We start from the raw sequence: 27,206 nt of genomic DNA on the forward strand, positions 1-27,206 counted from the left end.
AAAATGACTTGATACAACCGGCTTTATTAAAGGAAGACATGCAACAATATAAAGAGAATAAAAAAAATCCCAGTATAAGGTCAAATTGATTACCCTGTCACTCTGCCATGAGGTTTGAGAAATTATACAGACATTGTTGGACTGCTGAATCCAAGTTCTTGCCACAGGAAGACAAATAATTGCTTGATTAAATTCCCCCTCTGTTGCACAGAGGAGGACATGGTTGTTACTGTATGTGGTAGTGGGGGTGTGTATGTGTGGGGGAGGAGACCTGAGACAGAAAATACAGGAAAGTTGAGCTGCTGACATGAAGGGCCACCTGAGGAGCATCCAAGCTGTTCCTCTTGCTCTGTCTGCTGAATTTTAAGCAGGTTTACTTGCTTTGGAGCTGTGCCATTGGCTCTGGTTTGACAAATTGTTAATCCAATAAATAGTTTGGCAGTCAAAGCCACTAAAATCACATTTCTCTTTATAAAGATAGACACATTATAGAAAAGGATTGAGGCTAGAACAGCCACATGCAACAAGCACTAGAAAGAGCACGTGGTAAGTCGCAGGTACAGGATGATGATGTAGTAGACGTGTGACAGGTAATACTGTAAACTCCAGCAGCGGTTTCAGACAACTGAGTAATAGACAGTATGCTGACATAGAGAAAATAAAAACATATATGCAACAGTCTAATGAAAGGACCAGGGGTGAGTCACGTAGATGGCTACACACACACGCACGCACGCACCCCAGGGATTGTTCATTGGCATCACCTCCCTGCCAGAGGGCACTCATCCCACAAACCCTCTTTGCTGGAGAGCTACAATGGCAGAAGTGAGTAATGCCTTTGCTTGTGTCCTGCCAAGCCATCACAGGTTCATTTTTTTTCCACAAAGCTTTGTCACAGGATGAAAAATCTAAACATCCCACATACATGCACCAGGCTATCTGAGAAAAGCATGATTGATCATATGCTAGTCATATTCCACACCATCCAACGTGCTGAATACAGTCACACAAAATGAGTCAGTTGAGTGTCACAATGCCACCTCAGCTGGTACTTTTCCGGACAGCTCATTCACCTTTACTACAAATAGGAAATGTATCCTACTTAGTTTAAAATAAATATCAAAAAGTTACGCACTAAAGCTTTAATAACAAGCAGTGGGCAGCCGCTGGGTCGATCATTACAAACATATGCTTTGCATTCAAACCCACAAAACCTTTTTTTACTTTCAGTGAAGATACAGACGTTTTAAAAGAGACCAAACATGTCAGGTTGAATATTGGTTGAGTGTGTATGAAATTATGAACAAGACATTTGATGGCATGCTTATAAAAAAAAGCATTCTTGGGTTTGAGTCCAAAAATAATGGCGTGTGTGTTCCAGGCAGAGAAAGTGGGGGCTCATGTGCAAAAATATAAATCAGTTATCAAAAGAAGAAAGGGTTGCACACCAGAAAGAGTTGAAGTATTTCTCTCTGTTTAAACATCCTTTATGTGAAATGAAGAGTTGGAACAAGCTGATGCTGTCACAGTGTGGAATAAAATTAATTTAACAATGATTAAGCCACTTAATAATAAAATATGTACAGTATGTGTAGGGGTTAAACATCCAAACCACATACAAGTAATGACACATTAACGTCAGTGTTTTACAGTTTCCTTGTTTCTACATTACATTAAGACAGAGAGTGAGAAATCAGGCCAGAAGCCAAATGCAAGGGGTGTGAGGACCACAAGATGCGGCCTTGACTGAGTAGTTGTGACTTTGCTAGCAGTTTTGCTTGAGAAGTCAGTTTGTTTACTGGGAATTATGTTGTTTTGGTCACATTTTTCTGTCACATGAATCACAAAATTACAGTGTTTCAACATATTGGACAGTACTTTGTTAACTCACACATTACTGCTGTAAGACAGAGATTCGGCTCGATGACACAGTCAAACAGTGTAATGGCTGAACATGGAAGTGGTAACATGAAGCTGAGAGTTTGGTGTCAGGGTGGCTCAGTTGTCTTCAGTGCTTCTGTCAGCCTCGGTGACTCTAAGTAGCCTAGTGCTGCTATCTGGTGTGTTTCCATTAAGCTAATATGTGAAACACGAAGGCTTATCGCAGAGCTGTAATTCCTAGACTGTTATTCATTTATATAGAATGACCTGTCAGCACTTATGCCAGCTGTGTGTGAAACATCTTGAGGAGAACGTTCAAACCTTGATTTTTCATGTGGTCCAAATGTTTCTGCGTTTATCAGGTTGGTTTCTGCAGCTGTTTCCAATTTGTTTATATACAATTAATTGATCATCATGTGACTTACAGATCACCATAGATAAAAAGCATACAAAAACATTAATGTCAATAAAACAACACAAAACAAATACAAATCACCATGAATACAAAACATAATAGTACAACTGTCTTTTCATAATATTCTCTAAGAAATACAACCTTTCATATTCTTGGGTAAAAAGGTTGTATTTTACTTTCCAACACAAATATTTACACTAAACCAAATTTCTTCAATCTAATTTTTCAAGCAGTAACTCAATTGTCTTCCATCTCTTCATACTGTTTGTATGGATAACTCATTTTAAACTTAGTTTTGGGTTGACATCCAAAATGTGTCATTGTCTTAAAACACAAGTGTTAACCATTTGCAACCAATTAAAGTTTCTGCATTTTTTTGTTGTAACTGGTGGGGTGCACTTTGTGTAGAAGTCATGGAGAACAGGGGCAATGAAAAGCAACATTATGATAACAGCCACACTAAAAGGGTCATAAGCAATGAAAAAGGCCAGTCTGTTTGACTGGGGCTGTAAATTAGACATCCAGTGAGTATCCTTTTCTCGTCTCAGGTGACCGCGAGGAATCTTGACTCTGTCGATACACTGAGCCTACATTCACAATCCTAACACCTCAAACTTGGCATTGCGTCTGCCTCCTTAGCAGTTGCCTAAAGTGTATAATTAGCAGCTGCTATTTTAGAAACCGGCGTCCCCGTTTCAACACCCCGGTATCTTACACTTCTCTCTATTTACCCTGGAAATATTTTTGGAGAAGGCATGTGGAGTTATTTGGTAACACTTTACTTTAAAGAGGGCTTTTTTGTGTACATTCATTGGCATATCATTAAACATGCACATCTCCTTTTCTCTCTGGCATATATAGAATACATATTTTACATTTAATAACAATGTTAATATAGCTTTATTAATATCAAAGTACCAGTAACAAATACATACAGGCTGTTTTTATAATACAAAGACCATGCAGTTTTTTGGAGCTGAGTGTCCCCTTTACAAGTTATGAAATGGCCCTTTCTGAGACTGTTGCATCACTCCGGTGTACCTTCAATGTCATGGCCTGAAAAACTTGTCCTAGCCAATGTTTGAGTATTATTTTAGAACTACTTTGTGGCCCAACTTTACACACTGACTCTTATTGTCTTCTTCATGTGCCTTTTAATGTAGCTGGTATCTCTCTGCTGGATTTGTCATTGATTAAATATTTAATAATTTGCTACATTTCATCCCAGCAGGGTGGCAGTGTTGCAAAACTGGTGATATGTAATTAACTTGAAAATTTAAAAAAAAACTCAAGGAAGATATGAACAAGTAAACCTTTTATGGTTAAAACTGAAGGCACAGGAGAAGTGCATATTTGTACCTAAACAAACATTTTGACCATGACAGGCACATTTTGGATCTAGCATTTGATCCACAAAAAAAGACAATGTAGTGATGGTTAAAGCCTGACTATCTACAGGGAGGTACTAGCAACCTTACAGCATGCAGCAGGAATGGTGGTAGGCTTATTATTCTCAGTGATTTTTAAGAAAATGTTACATAATATAATGATACATTATTGTTATTCTAAGGGCACAAATGGAAGGAATACAAAGAAAAAGAGTACCTTGTTTTACAGAAAGGAGCATTTTCTCTTAGTGGTGAGTTTTTGTACACAGTTACCGTTCTGGTCTATTTTTTTTCTGAGCGTGTTCGTGATGATCATTGGTCATGTTTACATGTTGTAATAGAGATGAATGGTTCATGGATGGCCTCTGATAACAGATCTGTTTTACAGTGTGATTACACAAATGATGTGTAAATGATGTTGCCTTAAAGGTACACTATGAGTTTGTGCACGGTTTTGGTGCAACTTAATTTTTGTCTCAAATCATAGGCATCTCTCCTTGATCCGCTAGCTGCTTGCCCCCTAAATAAACTGTGGAAAAAGCCCGGCCTCGGAAGAAAACACAGGGGTCGTAAACATCAAACACACACTAGGGCAACAGGATAGGCACCAAAATATAACAAACCCGTACCAGCCAATCACCAACAAAATGGTTGGGGAAGGGGGTTAGTGAAAGTTAGTCAGTTAGTCATGACAGTTATGGAAACATGGGGGGAGGGGTGAGCTTGCTCTGTTTTGAATTTACTTGGAACGTCAACAGAAGTGACCATGCAGGAATTCATAGTGCACCTTTTAAAGCAGCACTATGTAACTTTTATCGCTTCTGTCCCCCTACAGGTTGTCTCATTGGAAATACAGCTCGCTCTAAAAGTACATAGTGTTGCTTTAACTTTCTCTCTGGTATTGAATACAAAGAAAGTGGTTAATTGATAACTAATTTAGGACAGACAGATTTGGGTTTTTTTCTGGTAGCTTGAAGTAACTGGTAATTACAATCATTAAAGTCAGTCTTTATATGGATGCAAGCAGCTGGCTGAGGGGCAAACATCTGCAGTCCATAACAGGGAACCAACTCCCAAGAGAGCTAAAAAAAACAAAACATTACATTCAATGTAATTAGGACTTTGTCTCATTTAGGCCTAGTTCCTGCCAACATTATAAATCCAGTCATGTCATGGTATGTTGCATGAATGTTTTTTTTTGTGTAACCTCAAAATGTGCTCTTGCATCATGTGAGAATGATTTCCCAAAAGCGGACAGTCAGCAGTCTTGTGACCATTCAATCACAGGATACGTTTGATAGTTTTGTTTCATTTAATTGCACGGGTTGGAGTCGAGCAAATTAACCAGGCAACAATAGTAATTAAAATGAAAGCAAAGACAAAAAAGTCTCAAACTGCAGATAATCTAAAACAAATTCACACAGTTAAAAAAAAGGGATTAAAGTCTTATTCTTTTTACGTTTTTAAGGATACTTTGTCTTTATTGTCGCTTTGCCCTAAGCCCTCTGCAATAATTTCCTAATCATACGGTGTAACATATTCTCTAAAATGTAATAATAGTTAGTTACACTGCTCTTAAAAAAAAAAGAGCAATATTTAAACTTGCACTTTGGTCATTAAAGTAAAAAAGGAGTCAAGATCATCTTGTGCAAGTGTAATTCCTTCTACTCCCTCTTTGCCTCCCTCCCTCCCTCCCTCCCTCTTTATCTGGCAGTGTGTGATGGGAGGAGCTCCAGTGTGTTGAGTGGCCAGAGGCGGGCTTTAGTACTACACAGTGTCAGGGAGAGGAAGAGTGTGCACCTCAGAGCTGTCATCTACTGTACTAGAGCTTTAACTCTGTTGTTTCTCTGGATGTTTATCTGACATTTCCTGGAGGAGGAATCAATCTGTCTGTGCCACCTAAAGGAAACTTTTTTTTTTTTTTAAAGATCTAAAGGAAGTTTTGGTTTCTCGGCTGATTTAGACAGAGCGTAAGTACTGCTGTGATAGAGACTCCCTCTGTGTTCATTTACTGTGTGGTGCCGTAGCTTTATGAATCATTGATGTGAGTAGCCTATGCTGCAGCTCTGGTTACCTATTGGAAAAAATGCCAGGATGTAATTTTCCTGTTTCCTGAATTGTATAAAAACCTTTTATGACTAAGCCTGTGTGGGGTTTGTTGTTAGCTTCTCTCTTTAAAGGGAAAAGTGGGTGTGAGCAGACAAAAAACAGCCCTTCTCCCTCTCCAGTAGGTCTTTATCGCAAGGTGATAGCAGGGCAAGGGGGGTCATTAAAGACTCTGTGTGTGTGTGTGTGTGTGTGTGTGTGTGTAGGAGCTACCCTTGTATTAAAATAGTCTTGGACTTTTTTTCTTTGAAAACACAGCTATTTACCTGGGTGTGTTCGTATTTTAAGGCTTGCTGGCTTGTGTGCGAGTGTCTGTAGTAGTGCAGAAATAAACAGACAATAGCTCTGACTCTTTAAGCTGAGGCACGACTCATCAGGAGTAAGCCTGTGACTGGGAGTTGGGCCTCTTTCCACAGATAGGAGTTAGTGAATGTGGCAGCCAGTGCACACACATCCTCCTCTCCCAGCTTGGAAACTTTGTGTGACTTTGTGTGGAAAAGCTGATGGGCGAAAACAAGAACATAAATATCGACACAAAGTCCTAATTGTCTTGCGTCTAGTTGTGATAGCTGAGAGCCAGCACAGTCAAATTGTCACGTTTTTTTCTGGGTTCATGGTGTGATCCTGGCAGCTACAAGACAAAAGCCTCAGGTGTTATTGTGTGAAATTCAAATCTCTCACCCACACGCTGCTGGCAGCACAATCCAGACTAATGCCAAATTGTTAGATGTGTGGGTGGTAGTTGATGGATAGAAACCATAAATGGAAAAGTTTGTCAAAAGTCAATGAGGTCAACTTAAGATTTGTACTCTTCTTGCTTACTTTTGAGTGTGCAATGTCAAGTACCTTTTGTTTAAAAAGCTCTCAGTCTCCTCCTCCAGTGTCATTACAGTTTGACAAAGATGTCACCCAATTTGTGAAGCAACATGTGTTATTTTCCACCATTGGAGTGGGCTTTTTCTTTTTTTTTCTTTTTACTTTTAAAGATCCCTCCCGGTCATATTTAAAGACATACAGTATACGAGACTTTTCTTGAAATAATGATTTGTGTCTCACAAAAAATACACGTCACATGCTTTATGTAGACCTAGGTCAGGATTTATTCACTATGCCTGGCGCTTTTGGTCCCGAAAAGGGCTTTTCAAAGAAAATCTATTATTAATATTATTGTTGTTGTTGTTTTTATTGCACTTTGTTACATTGTTATTAATACACTAGTCTGGATCAATGGAAGTACTTTTGCAGGATAATTGCCTGACATCCTGTGTGTGGCTCATGCTCCAGATGTCCCTCACCTTCCGCTCTCTCTGTTGCCGATCTCAAACTCTGTTCACTTTGGGAAACAACAACAAACTTTGAGCTAGCACGCCATGTGCTGGAAATGGCCAGTTTTGAAGAAACTTTAGTGCAAAAAGGCAGGCCTGCTTGGTTCTTTTGAGAAATGATTGTAAAGATTTACAAGGAATATGTTTACAACATTAACAATCTAACTAGGATCCATATGAGGATTGCTTTGGTTAAAGTACACACAGTGATGCATTGGAAACACCGCAAATTATTTAACCATGTTTCCAGCGAATTCAAATGGCTCACGTTACTGTATTGTGTGAACAGTTAATATTACATGTGGTGTTTTTTTTTTACGGGGTGCAAATATTACATCAAAACAAGTTCCTTCCCGAGATGTGTCCGGAGTTAAGACAAATGGGATTGGTTTATAGAAATGTAAACAACCCAGAGCAATTTTTTTCTCCTATCCGAGAACACACGTGTGGTGTATCCAGATTTTACTCCATAGTGCTGTGGAGATATGTCTGGCAATGCGAGATCATCAATACACCAACTTTTTCTACCTCAGACAAGTGTAAAAACGGGATTGCAGGTTTTTTTTCTTGAATTTCCAGTGTTTCCACTCAGGGTTTTTTTGGATGCACAAATTGAAAATTAATAAAACAGGTGGGTGGAAACCCTCCTGCTGACACGGATCATCAACATGCTCAATAGGTTTGGGGCGGTATGGCTTTTTCTTACCACGGTTGAAAAGCAAGAAATTCCCACGGTATTGCGGTATACCGCAAACCCCTTACAATAGAAGCGTAAGTTAGAGCAAGAATGGCAGGAGCGAGCGGTAGCATAAGAGTGCCGCTGTGAGAAAAAGAGATGGCAAAGTTGATCTAAAGTGAGTTCAAAGTTAACAATAAAACAACAAGCTCGAGCTTTTCAAGACACAGTGGCTTTATCTGTTGTCAATACTGCCGGTAAAGTGAATGGAGTTACCCAGAAAAACATTGGCTTAACCCTTAGCACAGTGTTTCCATTTCAGTCTTTACTTAGTTTTGCTGGTATTAACAGACACTCTGCTTCCTCTCCTCTCCGTTGATCTATTCCACAGACAGTTCAGAATGCGCTATTGTCAATGAAGTAAAAAAGCAGCTGAGCGAGCAGAGAGGGCGACTCAACAGTCCGCCGACTTGTTGCTCTCTCTAATATAACCATAAGCTGCTCTGTTTAGGCCTCAAAACGTGCATGCAGGCTGAAACTCGACCGTGTGGTTTTGTCGGGATTAAGCTATAAGCAGAAGGAAACTCCGCTAGCTGCTAGGCTAATGTGCATTGGGAAACACTGCAGCGTTAACGTTAATGTGTCCACGTCTTCACAAGCTGAAGTGACGAGCAACTAAAGTTTTAGTTGTCTCTCCATGAACTCTTGAATGTAGGATAGAAGAATTGATGAAGATAACTACAAAATGTTTATAGATTTCATGATATTTCAAATCACACAATATCTGTTCTCCTGTAACTTCTGCGCGCAAAAAGTAATTAAAAATTAATAATTAAAAATTAATAATAAAGAATTTGCGGTGATGATGTCATTGCCGCGGTAGTGGCACGTGACTGCGGTAATGTGGTAACCGTCCCAGCCCTAATGCTCAACAAACTTTCAACAGAGAAAAGGAGTTTTCATGAATCTTTGAGAATGGTTGATTTTTCCACAACAGGTTGAAATAGTCTCTCATTTGTGAGAGAGTTTTTGGTTTATGGCCGGGTATGTAGAGATTCATCTGACTGCTGTTGGAGAAAAGCCTGTCTGTGCTGACCTTGGCCTGCTGTTTTCTTTTGGTTTGATCCACAAAGAAAACAGCTGGCAGTTGCATTCTGGATACCGGCGGCCTTGACAATGAACTGCCTGTATGATGCTGTCAGAAAAGCTTTGGCTCGTTGGTAAAGCATGGTGCCTGTAATATCAATAACTTAAACCCAGACTTCTTTGTAAAACTATATTTCATAACATGGTGACAGTCACTTGCAGAGAAAGCCTGAGTATATCAGTGTACAGAGTTAAACTGGAACGCTGAAACAATTCTTTCTTGAGTGAACATTTATCTGATACAGAGCTGTTCTACATCAAGTCTGCTGAAAGGAATATACGCAAAAGGATGAAATGATGCTTTTGTGTTGTAAAGCTGCCCAAAGCAGTGAGCAAACTGTTGCAGATTACTAAATCTGTTCAGAGGAGAAAAGACAAAGAAGAAAAGAATCATACTCACAGCTTAATCCCCAATGCTGGCCCCATATGCACGTTTCCATTTTGTCAGCATATCCCAAGGGCTTTTTTACAGCATTAAGCTACCATGCTACTAGAGATGGGAAGTAACAAAGTACAAATACTTCTATCTTGATCTCTTCTGTCTATAGTTCTTGCAAATTTAAAGTAAGTTAGCAAGTTATTTTGTTATTTGTGTTCTTCACCTGTTAGCTAGGTTGCACGTTGGCTGTTGATTCATAATGGTGATTGTTGAACAACCTTGCTCATGTTTTCTTAGGTGCATTATTTACATGCTGCAGTTACACTGCATTAAGATAATGTTATTAGTAGTGGGTTTATTGTTATTTGCTAGCATATATATGATTACTATGCATTGTGAATGGTAGCCTTTACAGTTTTATTTATTTGCAGAACCACACACAAACACACAGCCATAGCAGAGCTACCCATGCCCATGTTTGTACTGTTGCTTGATTGTAATAAAGCATCAAAAGAGAGAAGTTGTCTCCGTCCGTGTTGTAACAGACACACCTGGGGCAAAGTTGAAAACCAGAATCAGCTTTAAATACAGTCCTAATCTAGTCCTCACTAACAAGTTTCAAATAATTTCACTGGAGTTACCATTATTATTGTTTGCGTCATCAATACCAAATTCAATCTAATTTGATGTGAATATACAGTACTGTACGTTGCACTTAACTCAGCACTACAAGACAACTCGACAGATTTGGCGTCGTTCATTTGCGGCTAATCATTGCGGCTTGATGTCGCTACTATTAGCACATAGTAGTATGGACAGCGACATGATTGAAAATTAAGAAAACTGGCATCACAGAGACTTGGCAAACAAGCAGCACGACATTCTGAATTCATATTTTGCTGTTCAGTCAGAATCGTATTAACCTGGAGTCCCAGTCTCTGTCACAATAATCAGATATGGGATGTTTTAGGCCTATAGTTAGACATCCATTAACAATGTAGGCAATAGCATATAAAGAGCCTTTTTTCCATGTCCACGGAAGTTTCTCAGCATGCTCTTCAGTAACATTCATGTGGTACAGGTATTTGCATAAAAAATGGTTGTCATTTACAAGGCTACTTTTACTTTTATACTTCAAGTAAATTTCCAAGCCTGTACTTCTTTACTTTTACTTGAGTAAAGAAGTTAAATCAGTACTTCTATTTTTACCAATGTATTTTTTAGCACAAGTATCTATCTCCAGTTCTACTTGAGTACGGGAAGTGAGTACTTTTGCCATCTCTGCCTGCTACTCTTCTTCTTCATTGTTTATTAAGTCAGGTTGACTGTGTGTGTGTGTGGTGTGTGTGTGTGTGTGTGTGTGTGTGTGTGTGTGTGTGTGTGTGTGATTTTGATTTTCTTTTTATGGTGCGGTTTTGACCTCGATATAGTTTGATGTCACAAATGCACTGTAAGTTTAGTTTTCATGCCAATATCACAGGTATAAACAACCTTTGTGTGAAATTACAGGCTATGATTTACATTATAAGTGCATAGCTCTGAATTGGATGCAATACTTTTATTTCTTTCACAAAATTTAAGGTATTTTTTAAAACTTTAGCTTAAATATTGCATGCTTTAGGCAATCAGTTGTAGAAAAGAAAGCTCTTACTCTAAAATGTTGCTTAAAAATGACAACATGTTAACTTAAAGCCATCTCTGTTGTAATTATCAAGCTTCATTGATAATGTTTCACACCTTGTTAAATTTGGGAATGGTCAGGATGACACTGACCACAAGGTATTGCGCTGGAGCTCATATCACATGAGCCTCATCAGCCGTTTGCCTAGTTGTCATGGTATTGTAGATGTTGAAATATCCACTTAAAGGAATTTTCTTCCATGTTGGTCTAAAAGTTGCGATTTCAAGTTATTTTTTAACTTGGAAAGAGCAGTTGACAAAATATTCCCGAAGGTCTATTTAGTAGTTGTTCAGGACCTTTCAATCATATCACATGATCTTTAGATCTTAGGATTTTGACTGTGTCTGTTTGTGCTGACAAGATTGAGTGAGAAAAGGGTTAATCGCTGAAGAAGAGGAGGGATGGGCTGTGGAGTGGCTCGCCACTTGTAACCTAAAGGTTAAATACAGGCCTTCAGGGAGTCCTATTACTGTGGACTCACTGATGGGAACTCTGCAAACATGCATTCTGGGAGCACAGCGGGCTCTTCTGTTTATTCCCAGTCCAGCACTGTGCCACAATGTGGGAAATGACTGTGAACATGGAAAGTAGCCAGATCTCTGTATTTACTCTAGTGTCTCACAGACCCTCAGATCTGCCTTTTAACTTGGCACAATGCAGGGTTCATACATATTTATACATATATACCACATCACATATGTATGACGCACTCCGGGGGTCTTATTTTAGCTGTATATAAGCCTGTGAAACAGATTGGGAAAACCATGTGGAGTATTTTTTACACGTATGTCAGCATTTCTTATATGTTGGTGTGAGAAATGCAAAATTGTCATTTCGGGGTGTGTTTCCATCACCCTTCACCTCACACCTGTTCCTCTTGCATGTTATATGTTTAATAATAAAGTTCTATTTTAATCCTCATAGCTATTTGTACCCCTGACACTGAACTTAAGAGACAGCTATAAGTTTCCACACACAGCAAAACGTGCATCAGGTTGTTTTTAGTGGCCAGATATGTTTGTGTGCCTCCTGACATGAGTACGAGGGTAGGACTGATTAATGGGAGCCGCCTCTTACCCAGCCTTGTTTAGCGGCCTGTCCCTCCCCCATTGCAGTGATTTGATATCTCTGAGCATACCAGGTTGTGCCCTTTACTCTGCTAATGGTGCTACTGACCCCAGACATTCTTGCTGTAACTCTGATCACAGATGTCTAATTGCCTCACTGTAAACAACCTGTACTTTTTTATTTACTGATGGACAGTACCATTCTTTACTAAGAAGTAGGTTGCAGTAAGATATTTGATTCACATGACTGGTTGAATTACACACTTTTGACTCTTCTGACTGACAGACAAAGTTGTTCTTCTGTAACCTTGGACACAAATAGTGCTGGGTGGGGTCGCATGCTTTTCAGTCAGACATCATTGCTGAAAGTTATGAATGAGAAACGTGCAAAGGAAGATGACACGAAGGAGACATGATGCTGCAATTTAGTCATTTCACGCTCTGCTAAGATCCATCAACAGTGCATGGGGAGGTGAGAATGCACCTTTTATTCCTCAAGCTACACTCTTCACTTTAATGGTCTGGAAGTATGTAATGCAAGCTGTTCTGGTCTGTGTGTCTCCCCTCGTTGATGTAGTCCAGAGTTGAAATGTTATGCATCTAATTGCCCCAAAGTCCAAGGATTTGCCATATTTTACTATTTTATGGTTAAGCATGACAATTAGCCAAGTGTTTGGTGTCCATGTGACACAAGGGGTCGGTGTACCTTATCAAATGGGCCTGATAGGTCGTCAAACAGCGTCTGAAACTCCTTCGACCCCACACCTCACTGATATCAAAATAGGGGAAGCGGCGTCCGACTATTTTTTAAAACTTTATAACAAAATCAAACCCACTTAATGCAGAAATTGGCCAGTTGTGCTGACAGGAGAAATGAAGCAGGGTTTTAACTTGTCACGTCTCATAATAAAGGCAGGCTTTTCTTGTGGTCTGAGTTTGGGCGTTTAGAGCAAAGCACGTTTTCCTTTAGATATGGTCGGACGACACATTGTACAAACTACTATGATTTTAGAATACACCAGTCTTGACAGCCCAGGGATTAGCACAGTAGTAGCAAAAATATGCTCTTTTCTTTTTAAAATCTTGTACAGATGGATCATTGACACAGTAACATAATCCCTTTCCCTCAATGTTGTATGCCTCTAGTCCAAGAGATATAAATGGAGATAGAGGAAGGGGGTTAAATATAACAGAGACCACGGGACAGCAGAAGACTAAAAGCTTCCTGTGGCAGAACAGAGTGTAAGCCAGACCTGACAGACAGACAGGCTGGCAGGGCAGATGTTTTAGGTGAGAGGCACAGTAGATAGCACTGTCTGAATAATTCATCAGATGGGATTGAATATGTGATATATTAAGACACAGCACACAAGCCATCTTATGGCCTCTTTCAGCACTTTTTGTGCAGTGTGAGTGTCTGCAGGGCTCAGATCCCTCTGCATCTCTGCTTTCTTTCTGGCAGTTATCCACCAGAGTCTGGGCAGTTGAGGAGACAGTTATAGATGAGCTGGCTCTGGGTCTAGTGAGGCCTCCAGACATCTGGACGGGATGAAGCTGTTCAGCATGCAGGTGCAGTTTAAGCTCACATGAACTATTGCTGTTGATGTCTCTTTCTTTTTTTTTTTTTTTAAATGACTCCTGCTGAGGTCAGTGGGTCTTACTGGTTTAGGTGACAGAGGATACATGCTTCCTAATAATAGAATATATTTTATCTTAACTGCTTCTACATTGACAGAGAATATGTGCTGTAGATGAAAACAATAATCTTTCTGTTTTTTAATTAAACAATACTGCATAAAGCTTCCCTTACATAGCAATGGATTAAAAGTTACTGTCAGTTCAGAGAAGTGTTCACTGTCTGAATTCTGGCCTCTGTATTTTTTTTATTTTTCCTTATGTTTAGTTTGTGATACAAGCAAAACAAGTCATATTTATTCTTACCCTGCTCATGGGTCAAATGACTGACCTTTCCTCTTACAGTTTATAAATGATGTGATGAATCACTTGCTGCATAACGGCAGAGCACAGCGACCAAGCAGCCTTTTGGGTTTGTGAGAATTGAGTGACTGTGGACAAAAGAAAGTAGATCATTGCCAACATGACTTAACTGTTTGTTTTTTTAAACATTTTTCTTTCTAACCCTTTAAGTTAGAATGAAAATTTAGTTTCTAAACTACATCTGAAAGTTAAAGAAATTCATTATTAACTAACATTTTTAAATGTACTACTTTTCTTTGCGTGTTTGCAACATGATTGACCATGCCTTACTGCTATAAGTTGTGAAAGTCAGTTAAGATGTCTAAGGACATGTCACGGACTCTGATATCACAGTGAAGAGGCTCAGCTTTCTAGTAACAGATCATTTCATCTCCATCTCTCCATGACATCAGCTCCCACCTACACGCATCCAGCTGTGGGGGCCTGGGCGCTGTATGGACGTGTCAGGACTCTGATTGGATCTAGTGACGCACACTAGTGTAGGCTTTTAAATGCAAACAAAGAGGTACATGAACTTTAAGGGTCCTTTTAAAGTGCTAAACACTTTCTGTCTTAACTAACAACTTGGCACTAACAATGTCATGAACTGTGGTCTGATTTAGTCTTTAGTATTTATCACTTCCCAAACATTTTACTTCCCTAGAGTAAACTTATTTATACCACCTGCACAGCAGTTAACAAATCATGTGATATAGGATATCTGCCTGTATACCTGCAGCCAAGCACACTGAACTCTGTCATCTGATAGGTTGTTAATCCTCTTATTATGCTTGTCTGGTTAAATAGAACAGTCAGTCAGCCATTAAATCATCTAGCCAAGGGATCAATGTGGGCCCCATAATTTTGCTGTGCGCTAGGATGTGTACAGTCTGATTGAAAGGGAAAATGGAAAAGGGCACAGGCAAAAAGTACAAACCTGTCAAATTAAACCGAGCAATGCTAGCTTGACAAATTTGCCCTTGAGTGACTGCATTAGCATGGTCTATATGGGGATACTCTTGAGTGACAAGAGTTTGCCTCCCCTGTATAGTTTACCACATACGCTGCCCTCATAGGTCAAATCTGGTCGTCTTGGATGCTGGATGTCAATGATTGGAATTTATCCCAAATATCAATGCGCTAAAGGATTCACAAGATGGCTTGGATGACTGGGATACCAAGGCCTAAGTGACTCCTGAGGACTTGGAGTGAGGAATGTGCAGACCACTATTGATCTTTACTAAGTGAGGTCACTGCATGTGGGGGGCGGCTGCCCCACTCTCAGACCCCACATAAAGGGGACAGACAACCCCCATGAATAATTAAATAGTCTATGTTGATGGCATGTTAAAAGTTGTGAATACTTAAATGAAATTTCAGAAATATGCAAATAAAAAACAAGTTAGATATTTAACATTAATATTTGTTAATTAGTATTTAAAAAACAAAACACAAACAAGAAGTACAAAGCTTAGCACACAACTGTATTAGCTTTTAACAGTTTCTCACCGGTGTCATTTAAAATAGGCTGCACAATAGATAATTAAAGAGTGAACATGAACCTTATTACACCTGCTTGGATGAACGCACACCACTCCCTGGGCTATGATTGATCCTTGCTTAAAAAGGTTAAAAAACTTAAAGTTAGTTGATTACATTTTGGGAGGCAATCATTTACAAGTTTAGATCTGCATCATTCCTCTGTACAGTAAAGGTTTACTGTGGAATGTTTTACCCTTTAGTGGCACAATTGAGCCATTTTTCCATGAGTATGTCCCGGTTTTGTTTGTCTCGCACATAAGTGTGCACATGAGCCAACACCTGCATGGAGGGGAGGAAATTCATATCCTGCCAATGATGTCATACTATTCCACCGATCTACCTCTCCTTTAACGCCTAAAATGGGCTTCACAAGGGTTTCATGAGGAAAGAAATGCATGCACCACATTTGTTAGATCACAAAGATACACATAATGCATTTTGGTGAGTAAGTTTAAGGCGGGTCTATGGTTTGCGCCGCTGATGGACAAGTGGAGAAGCGGACATTCTGAGCCTTTTATCGGTCTCACACAGTGATGGATGTGTGCTGCTCTTTGCCCGATGGCCCATAGCCTGAGCTTCTGTCTAAGCCTCTAAGCTACTGGAATGCGTGCAGCTTCTTGCTGTGGACATCAGGGGAGAACAGCCACGCCGCTTTGTTTACAGCCTTTCATCAATGCCACACCAGCCTAATCAGTTTTGAAGAGGATAAATATTTCAATGCATTGTTGGAGAATGAATGGTCCATGCATTTACATGGGCAGCAAATATTAATGTAGCACAATAGTTACTTTTCAGTTGACTTCTCCAAAAGATACAGGTGCATAGTATTTGTCATAAAATATTCTAAACTCAAGGCTCGCTTAGCATTTTTCAGAGCTTTTCATTTGTTTCCCACAGACTTTTTTAGCAAAGCATAGTATTGTTATTAATGGTTTTTTATGTATTTATTCATCTGGTGATTCATTTCTACTCCATGTGTTAAATACTGTCCTCTGATCAATAAAAAATTATAGATGCCAAATTAAAATGTAAGGGTATGTCCATTTAAGCATATTCTAGTCTAATTATAGAATACTATAAAATAGGTTTTTGTGTTTGACACTAAGGGTAATTAAACATGAACATTTTTTAACAACAACCTCTGCATACTGTAGTTTTGTATTTCCGACCTATCTATCATAACAAATCAAGTTAGTGAAGGTAAACAAGAACAACAAGATAAAGCACCTCAGGTCGATGCTGTTATCAGTACTTGCTCTATCAGGATCAGTATTTCACTCCAGATGCAGACAGAATTATATGGCAAACAAGTGGAAACATTTTAAATGGGAGTGAGTGTTTCAACAGGCCTGACCTACTTACAGCAGCCAGGGCTGAAACAGCTCCTCACCTGTGTCTGGCAGATGCCAAGACCCCTCATAAAAAAAACACAGGCCCCTCAATATCTTGAACAGTACACTGAACAATATTATACTGTTGTTTTCTTTGTCTCACAAAACAATCCTGGATGGATTTGTTGCCTTTACTGGACTGGAATGCATATGGTTGCACTTTCCTGGCTGACTACTGTATGTGATACTAAACCCTTGCTTATATTTAACTAATGCTCTCAGTAGCCGGAATGCTATTTTATAAACGGTAATGGATATAATATGTAAGATAGAATTAATCCAAGACTTGAAGCTAGTCATAGTGTTTACTGCCAGAACTTGAGTTGGGCCAAGTTCAGTGTTTGTTACCAGTTAGTAAAACTCTTTCTACCTTTTGGCACCTAATTATTGAGCAACAACTATTGACTATCTAAACAAAATGTTACCTTGTATGTATTTTAAATGTAATTTCTTCTTAAAGGACAGTGTGAAGTTGGCAACCTATTAGCTATTAACCTATTATTCTGAAAGCGTTTGCTCCATGTGTGTAATGGAAAAGAGAATGGAATGGTTATTGTATTACTATATTTTCATTGCAAGAAGATCATATGTATATGTCATCACCAACATTGTACATGTATTAGTTTTCAGTAGAAGACTGACATAGGAAAGCTGAAACATGCAAGATGATAATTGGTAACTTTGCTCATAAGCATTGCTGTGTTGACAGCAGAGACTCTGATTTGAATTTTCCAGCTGCAGCTGAGGGTGTGAGATATGTAATTAATCTTGCACAATAAATATATATATTAATGCCTAAACTATGCTGTTAAATGAGTCTTTGAGCAACAACTGCAGCTGGAGGATGAAGCCACAACTTTGGTTTTATTTCACTTTAAATACAAAAGTGTATAAAGATTCAAGCACTGGCATTGATCACACAGAGCACTTGTGTTCACCCTTTGATAAGCAAAATTTATTACAGTACAAATATTTATTAAAGTATAAACAATTGTGGTGTATGCAGCAGTGACCTGTAGTATGGCTCTTGCTTTGGTGCTCCAGCAAATCAGAGAATGTTATGTAGTCCAGTAAACAAGAAAGTATTTCTATGGGGGTTGCAGATGCAAATATTGAATGTCAAGGTCAAAATAATTTCAACTTTTGACCACTGAATTTGTAGAATACCTGTCAGCTTATCATACAATGCATATGCTCAAGATTCATGTAATGGGTCAGTGGACTGAGCGTTCAAAATGCTACAGATGGATGGATAAAGAAGAGGAGAGATTTTTGATCATTCCAGTAATTGGTGTCTGGAAGGTGTATCAAATGATAAAACTCTGGATACTCTCAAACTTATAGATGTTCATTTTCCTCAGCAAAGGGTGTGACAACAGTAAAACAGACTGTAGAAAAGAAATAGGCCATCTCAGCAAGATCAACAGGGCAGGCTGCTTCCTAAAAGTGGATCAGCTTTCACTGGATTGTTGAAAGCTGAAAAGAGTGCAGTTTGTGAGAAAAGTACAATCTTCTGCCAGTTTCTCCCTGGTCCCTCAGTGTTTACCATGTTTGAAGGTTCATTACTAACAACACATGAATAGTTTTAATCCAGGTTTATGCCCCTATGTGATGTGTTTGACAGGGAGATTTGGCTTGAGTACCAGGAATAAAAGGGCACTAAGCCAAGAGAGGTAAATTACTCTCACACAGTTGTAAAGATCCCATTGAATCTAGTGTTTGTCTGGTGATATTAGTCACTCTTAGGTGATTTACGTCTCCATAGTACCAATAAATACATTTTGAGTTTGATGAGGTGACTAGAAGTACTTATCACATTCAGGAAGGAAAAATGTGCCATTGCCTTTTCATTTGCTAATCTGTCGTCCTTTCCCCTTTGAGTATTAATGCACTTTTCTGTATGTTATGGAGCCCCTGCTGCTCTTTTTCCACCCACTGCGGCCTTGATAGTGATAGCAGTCCCGGCGACAGACCCAGCTCTGCTGCTTTACATTTCATCAGCAAGCTGCTTCTGCTGGCTCCACATCTGTTATGGAAATTGGTGAAATGGAATATAATTTCAAATATTTTGACTTCTAAAACCGGGTTGATTTAGACACTTGTAAAGGTTTCAAAGACATAGGTGATGAAATATGCTCATCCACTTTCACACTTACTCTAATCTATCAATACATTCTTGTGCCTGATAGCTTCAAAATTGGGATGTTTTAAGAAGTCAGCGCTTGTGATAAAATTTACAACCTCTGACCGTGTGTCACAAGCCCCAGCGGAGAAGCAAGCTTGATGAATTTAACTCCCCTGAACCTTAAGTTCAAAATGTCCCCTATTTCTGTTCAATAGTTTAATAAGATTTTAATTAGGCAATTAAAAGTCTTTGGAATGGCATATGGTCATAATTACTGCTGTATGGTTCACTCAGGGATGAATGAGCCATTAATTACTCTTAGCTGGGTCTGGGGATTTGACTTAAAATGGGTTGAGCAGGATAGAGAGGGTATTTCTTCAGACTTCACAGTCATCTAATCAGAAATACAGACTTCTGAATTTCTATGAGCTGGGGAACTGGGTTGGGTTACACCAGCTATTCATGAATCCATTACTACTGTAAGTTTGTGTGTAAAGTCCTTCCTAAGTTTTAAAGAAGAAATGTATCTACTCATGTTACACCATTATAATGTAGCTAGTAAATACTTTAATGTGTCAATCTGTTACTAGGAAACATTTTTTAGCACGCCCAAAACTATGTAAAAAGGAAGTCATGGTTTTACTTAATATCTTAAATTACCTGCCAGTCCTTTGTAAGTTTAGCGATTGCTTTGTTTTATTTCTGTTCGCACATGGGTTAAATATTTGTTTCACAATTAGTCAAATTCATGCAGTTTTTGGATGAGTTGTAAATATCTGATTACGCTTAATTAGTTGATTTGGTCATTTAGTTTAATGGTATAATTATGACATTTGGGAGCATTCTGTGTTAGTTTTGTGAAATCAAATTTAAAATCTTTCCAGTTTACAACATTACTAAACAGAACTTTATCAAGTGTCAGCCAAGTCATACATGTCGAAAATATTTTAGAAGACCTCTTTTTCTTCTCTTTATCTCATATATATAATATAATATATTAGCAAGTTTATGTTAGTTTTTCAATAAGTCGATTTTTTGCAAGCAATTACAGATAAAACTTGTAAATAATTAGTTAAATAGTATTTAGTAAATGAGAGAATACCTTGGAATTTCACCTGATACTCTGACGGAAGTGTTGTAATGTCTTACTCATAGATGGGTATCTTTGGCTTTGGATAAGTAGTTGCAAAATAACCTAAGAGGCAGTAGGACTGCTGCAGAACTGTGTCAACACTGTACTCCCACATCGCCCGCATGGTGAATCAGCCACTCTATCCATATGTGCTCCTGACAGATGTCCTCCACATTTAACATCTGCTTCTTCATACATTTGAGAGTCCTTCAGCAGCGTGGAGGTGTCAAGGGGTCAAGAGGGGAAACGTTGATCACAGGTTGAAGGCCACATCTGGGAGCATGTGACCTGGGTTGTCTAAGGGGTGTGAAGTAGATGGCTTGGCGTGCGTCTTCCTAAGATGCCAGGCATGCCAACAGGTTGTATTTATCAGTCAACACTTTTTCCAGTCCACAGGTTGTGTGTGGAATCCAGGGAGCCTTGACCCCCTCCTATTCTACTTTGACGCAATTGTTAATGTTGGTGCCACCTGTTTTAGGAGGATACGCAGTTCTGCTATTTATAATACTCAGAATTTCACAAGTTGTGCTGTCATTGGACAGTCTCAGGGCTGGTGACAGTTAAACTGTATACCAAGAGCTGTATTACAGGAAATGACTGATAAAGAGTGCTGGAAATTTCCCTGGTTGGTTAAATATAAAACCCTTTTGTTGACATACCCTACTGCGAAGACTTTTTACAGTGTTGAAAAGAAAATGTCCAATGGTTTATTCTGGTATATGACACTTTTTAAGAAAGAATACATTTAATAACTTTGCATTACCGGAACGCATTACAATATACATATATAAGTTGGCGATATAAGTCTAAGGGTTAGGGTTGACGGTTTATTTGTTTAATTTATGTTGCTATTCTGGTCCCTTGCTATGAATAAGGGTGTCTTGTAAGCCTGTTTGGGCTGGGCATACTTTTTTGTGCATGACGCAATGATAAAATTATTCATTTATTCATTCATATTTCAGTTTAATTTTGACAGATTTGGCTATTTATGGGAGTTCTCTTCTTATTACAACCACATGTGTAAATGATTCAGTTCTTTTGTTGTGTGGAACTCACTTGCTATTCTCAGGAGAGCTTCTACTGCTTCATTTAATGGTCTCTTCCCCTCCTCAGCTAATTATTTTCACTTCATGGACTATCTGACAAAACTGGACTGACAAAACTATTGCTATTACTTATTTGGATGATGGGCTAGTGAGCAAATGCCTATGTCCCATCAGTCAAAAAGTGACAATTGTGTCATAACATTCATAACATTGAGTTTCCACTGGAAATGCCCCTCTCACTTTTCAAAGTCCTAATATGGCAGCATGTTGCTGTGACAAGAATTGATTTTAACATACTAAAACGGTATTTCAGGCTTTAAGTCTTCTTTATTTATCTATTTATCTGTGTTTGTTTGGTTATTGTGGAGATGTTAATACATCATCTCAGTCCATATCATTCTCCATTAATGAAACCTTATGCTTTTCTATTTGTGTGGATTATTAAGAAGTTGAGGTCTCATGGAATGCACACGTTTTCATAATGTGTTATTTGCCTGGTTCATTGCAGAATTGAAGACTTAATTGTACCCTACTAATAAAATCAAACCTCTGTCTTTGATTAGAAGCTCAGTTTTCAATAATCTGTAATCGATGTATGCATTAGAGCTGGGTTTAAAATAAATATTTTGCAATTCAAATAGTTTTTAATTTAAATGATCTAATATTGATATATAAAATCCACAATCCATCTGTTGATTGTCAGGAAGGGTGTTAAATAACGCTCCAAAGAAAAACTTTGTAATGTTTATTTTAAAAGGGGTCCCTTGTCCTCTAACCTCAATATATCTGAATGAAATAAAATTAAAAAAATACATTAATGTAATTGCTTTGGTGTCAATTCTTAATGTAGCATTGATACTGTTAATAATGCACTAGGATAGAGGGAACCTTGTATAATTTTAGAATTGCTTTCATTTTCAGGCAAAATTGGTTTTGCAATGAAATATCCCAAATCAACATTGAATCGGAAATCAAATCGGTAAAACAGTGGTGATACCCAGACCTAGTATGCAGTGATTTTGTGAAACCAATCTAATAAGGCAGATATGTTGCTGGAGGGAATGTAGAAAGAAACCCTGGAAAGATTTAAGTGGAGATCCTAGATAGAGAGATGGGAGAGTATCATCCATAGCCAGAGCACACTATCACGTCTGTGTAGGGAGTGAAAGGGATGATTCAGTTTATGCATCATGCAGGAGAGAGCAGTGAAGTGCAGAGTTGCATATAGATTCCTGTGCTGTCAGAGGGGGCCTTGTTCTCTCATTCACACTGAGTTGAGGTCTCTCTACACACCCAAGTTGGATTCAGCTTGATGCATGCGGGCCTCTTTTTCTGACTGTCACACAAACACAGAATTAATGTTAGCTGCACAAGTGGTGTCTCACTTTGAAATTGTTCCACACAAAGGATGCTAATGATGCTTGTGGCCGCCCTCCTTGTCTGTAACATGTTACAGTCCACTGACTTAACGCCGGCTGCAGTTAGGGGGCATTGTCCCAAAATCTTCAGACCTAGCCTAGAGTTTTAACAGCAGAAGCTCATAACCTCATCTGCTTTTGTCATCTTGATCATTAAGAGTCATATTCTCCTCTGCTGTAGGTTGAAATTCTTCAATCTTCAGACATCCTTGATTATATTTCCTTTTAACAGCTTTTACATAGTATCTGGACTGTGCATCAGTGGTTAGAGGAATAATGGATTTTAATTAATTAGCTCTGCTGTTCAGATCTTTCTTTTCTCAGACTTAAAATCAATTAAACAGTCTATTTCCAACAACTTAACTGAAAAGAATTATACTTAAGTTGTCCTTTGCTTTACTAGGAGTTGTTCCTCCTTTTGAAGACTAAATTGACAGAATAGAGTATGTCTGCCTGTATTTCTCATAATCAAGTCTTGTGTGTATCTACTGCTTTAGAAAAAAAACATTTTTGTGTGTTGATCTCTGGCCTTTATCATGGCCTTCGTTCTCCTACAAATGTCATCTCCCCCAGCTCAGATTTGGAGATGTCTGTGTTTGCAACAAGCGTCAGACTGCTTATTGACTAAGAGTCAGAAGCCCCTTGATAGAAGCCAGGAATAGCTTCACTTGCTAACTTTTTGTATTGATTGGTATACCTCACATGAAACTGAATCTCCTGTTGGTTGCATTTAATGAGGAGCTCCCTGTGGCAACCGCAGTGGAGCTTATTCAGTTGTAACTGGGATGTCTGTATTGAATTTCATGTTCACGTCTCACTACTACGTTAAGATAATCAGCATTATTGGTTTAATAGTTGTCTTGTGGCTTTTTTCTGAAATTTTCATAAGAATTTTTGTAGACTTGGATAAATGAGTTTGCCAGTGTCAACTAGCATGCAGTGATGTATTGATTTGTGGAAAATTGAACAGCAGGCCAATGCAAATATTTAACCAATTTTCTGTGGCTTTAGACACTTTTATCTCCATAAATTCCTCTTCGCAACTGTGAGCATGCAGAAGTAAAGCCCTCTAGGATCTAAGAAAAACAGTGGGACAGAAACTCTTGTAATTCCTGTTATATGAGCGGTTATAGGGTGTCACTTCTTTTCGCTGTTTAAGCTTTAACAAAGATTTCCGAGAACTATCTGCTTTCTTTTCTTTCCTGTGCAGTGCACAATAGAGCAGGTACGTGCAGTTGAGATATGGAGTTTTTGGAGTGTAAGGTTCTTTGTCAGTAGCTGACACTATCAAATTAACCTGACCTGAGCATTGTGCTCAATCACGCCCTACTGCAAAGCTCATTCATGTAGTATTATGGTAATGATCACTACAGTAATGCCTGTTGCTTATTCGTCTGAACAGAAACTAAAAGCAATGCCACACAACCTTAGATCGGTAGTATGGAGTGGTCAAATGTCAGCTGGAGCCCCACAGATGGAGAAAGTAGACTTTGATTTTGCACTTAAACTGTCAATGTACTGTGGCACAATTGTTGTAGCCAGAGTTTTTGTTTTGTTAAGATAAACACTAAGCACACTGTCAATGACATAGAAGGACATCTTTTTTAACATAGTGCCCCACTTAGCACTGCAGCTGTTATTGTACAGGATGGCACTTAAATTGCACCCATTATACAGAACTAGTAGAGTTGCAACCAACAATTATTTTCATTATTGGTCTGCCAATATGTTTTTGATTAATTATTAACTTGTGTACACTACGGAATGTTACAAAATAGTGAAAAAACATTATAGTGTCTTAATATCTCCGAGGTCACATCCACTACTGTTGGTCTTGACTGCTTGTTTTGGCTGTTTCAGATATAATTTACCATAGCATATGACAAAGAAAAGTTGTCTTAACGATTAATCAAAATAATTGCAGATTCATTGTTGACTAATCAATTAACACACTTATCCTTCCAAATCAATAAAGAACCCCGCAATCCTGCTTATGCATGAAACTAATGTATACATCGTTCCTTCATCTTCACAGATCTCAGCTGAGACTTGGCGGTGCCGCGTACGCATGGAGGCTGATCGGTGGAGACTTTCTGTCTTGTTCTGAGGTCACCGGTCGTCATTCCAAACCAGCATCATCTTCTGCAGGCCCAAAACAGTTTTCCGACTTCACCACAGTGCATAGGCCTTTCATTCAAGGAGCCTGGAGCTGCAGAAAAGTAGAGAGAGAGAAAATAAACAGCTTAAAAAAGACGCTTTTCATGAAAACCTGAAAGGCAAATACTGCAAGTTGGCTGGCAGTCCTGAGGAGGCATGTGGACAATGAGTATGGCTTGGCTCTGTCTTGCAGCCTACACTATCCTCCTTGTTGGTTCCTTTCATACAGCTGTCACGGAAAGCGATGTCACTCCACGCCTCACCTTTTCCTACAGTAAGTTTTATTAACTTCTTGACTATAGAATTACAAAGACATTGCAGTCAACTACTGTATGGGAAATTTCTTGCGTTATTTAGTCCCCAGCTTTTCTAGCACCACATGTTTACATCACTTTAATCATGTTAGTGCAAGGTAGTAGACTCATCAGGCAGTTATTTATCAGTGAAGAAAGGATGATGTGAGCTTTGGGGGTGCCTGGGGCTCCAGATGGGGCTTTGTTAGATCCTTTTACATGAACAGCAGCACTTGGCAAACTTGCTCTCCTTTGCTCTGTGTTGTAAAGCTCCCTCAAATCACAGATTGACAAAGTAAAACTATACACAGCTGCATGATCTGGAAACTTGCATATCATAAACAGAAACACCTTCTGTTTTTTGTTGAACTATTTACTATTTAGTAGTTCTTGATTATTACAAGGTATACCTTCATGTTCTACTCTCACATCCTGCCTGCAGGACAGATTATGTAATTCCCAGTGGTTTCCCTGTTCATTAACTCAGTTAAGTGAAACAAATCAATACACCTCATATGTGTCCATTGTAAGAGCTAAAAGGATTAAGATGGGTGAAATGGTGTTTGTCCACACCATAATGATTTAAAGTCCATGTAAATCTGCTCTGTGAATGGCAGCTCCATCAGGGTGGTTCTGTCGAGTACCTACAGGTCAGACGTAATTACAAAATGAACAGGCCTATTGTGCTGCGACTTACTGAGGGCAGTCTGACATAGTCTCACAAGCCCAGAGTTATTGCTCTTACATAATCTGTATTTTTGTGTTTGCTTGCAGAATGTCATATTCTCCAGCCAGTTTGGAAACATACAATAACAAATATGCTTGTTACATTTCACCTTTAAAATATATTGGGGATATTGTTAAATTAGCCTTCGGTGGGTTTCTATAGAGCATGATTTGCTGTGCTCTCTTGGTAGATGGTGCCATGGCCACTAGTGCCAACTAGTGATTTTGTCATCATTGATGTAATCTTTTAAATGATGTACCAGTGCACTTGAGATGACAAGCTGGATTTAAGCATGTATTGTGCTTAAGTATCTCCATAGAAATTAAACAAAATGATGTATTATGCGATCAATGCAGGCTTTCAACTGCTGTTAGTGACTCACGTTCAGGCATCATTAGAGTCTTACTGTCAGGGAAGATTGTGTTGATAGATCGCTCTTACTAATGTGTTATAGACATGGATAACATTTACAGTATGGGGCTAATTTTGAAACAGGCAAGCTTTCAAAAAGGTCATTCATCAGGATCATCTGAGCCTGTCTCTTCCCTCATAGGACCGCTGCACCAAAAGGTAATCTCTCTCACCTGCCAGCCTCAACAAAGCCCACAGCTCGGGCCATGGCGGAGGATTTCACAACAGCACACCATCAATCACTCACTGAAAAGAAATTTCACATTCGCACTTCTTCCTGGTTTGATGGAAAGATTTGCTATTAGGGCGTGCAGCCAATGTTAAACACCAACATAAAACATGCAAAACCCACATGTCAGCAGTCTAGAAGACTAGACTGTGTAGATGGGCTATGGATTCAGTATAGCTGAGGCTAAGCAAGGAAGGAGTTAACCAGACATATCCTCAGTCATCAGCTTGTTTCAAAATAGAATTGATGTTGCTGGAACTTAAACCACAATGATAAGCTTTGTCCATGATGTGGCCATTAAGGAAATACAGCTTTGGTAACAGAGGTAGTTACAAACAACCATAAAATTTAGCAGGGAGTCATTTAATCAGGTCCTTCTCACATATCTTGACGTGGTCAAGGGCTCATAGTCACTTTAAATTCACTTGCTGGTTTATGCAGTAAGTCTGACAAAAGATAAATAAAAAGACTGAACTTCCTGTCAGAATTCAGCAGGACGTTGAAAAGACCAGTTTTCAGGTTTTAGATTGTGATGTAAGGCAAAAAAACAAGCTTCATCCTGCTGATGAAGGTTAACTGGGCTTGCTGGTAGAAGTTGTCTCGCTGTTTTAATGTTGGTTCTGCTACGCTGACATTTCCCAGCCTCCCGCAGAAGGGCTTTGTCACATTGTGTTTACAGTATCAAAGCAAAATG

At 38.9% G+C, this 27,206-nt stretch overlaps 1 protein-coding gene across 4 annotated transcripts in view; it reads left to right on the forward strand.

Annotated features, from left to right (window-relative positions):
* Window positions 1-27,206, forward strand: part of sema4ba (sema domain, immunoglobulin domain (Ig), transmembrane domain (TM) and short cytoplasmic domain, (semaphorin) 4Ba) — a 74,216-nt gene that overhangs the window by 29,050 nt on the left and 17,960 nt on the right. For 3 of the 4 annotated variants that reach the window (XM_032524115.1, XM_032524114.1, XM_032524113.1), the window contains exon 2: window positions 24,731-25,126. In XM_032524115.1, the coding sequence (XP_032380006.1) occupies window positions 25,009-25,126 (118 nt within the window). In that variant the 5' untranslated portion in view covers window positions 24,731-25,008. Of the gene's footprint in view, window positions 1-5,414; window positions 5,655-24,730; window positions 25,127-27,206 lie in introns of those variants that run through there. The other variant, XM_032524116.1, reaches the window with a different exon arrangement.

This window comes from Etheostoma spectabile, chromosome 8 (genome assembly GCF_008692095.1).
Source record: "Etheostoma spectabile isolate EspeVRDwgs_2016 chromosome 8, UIUC_Espe_1.0, whole genome shotgun sequence".
NCBI lineage: Eukaryota > Metazoa > Chordata > Actinopteri > Perciformes > Percidae > Etheostoma > Etheostoma spectabile.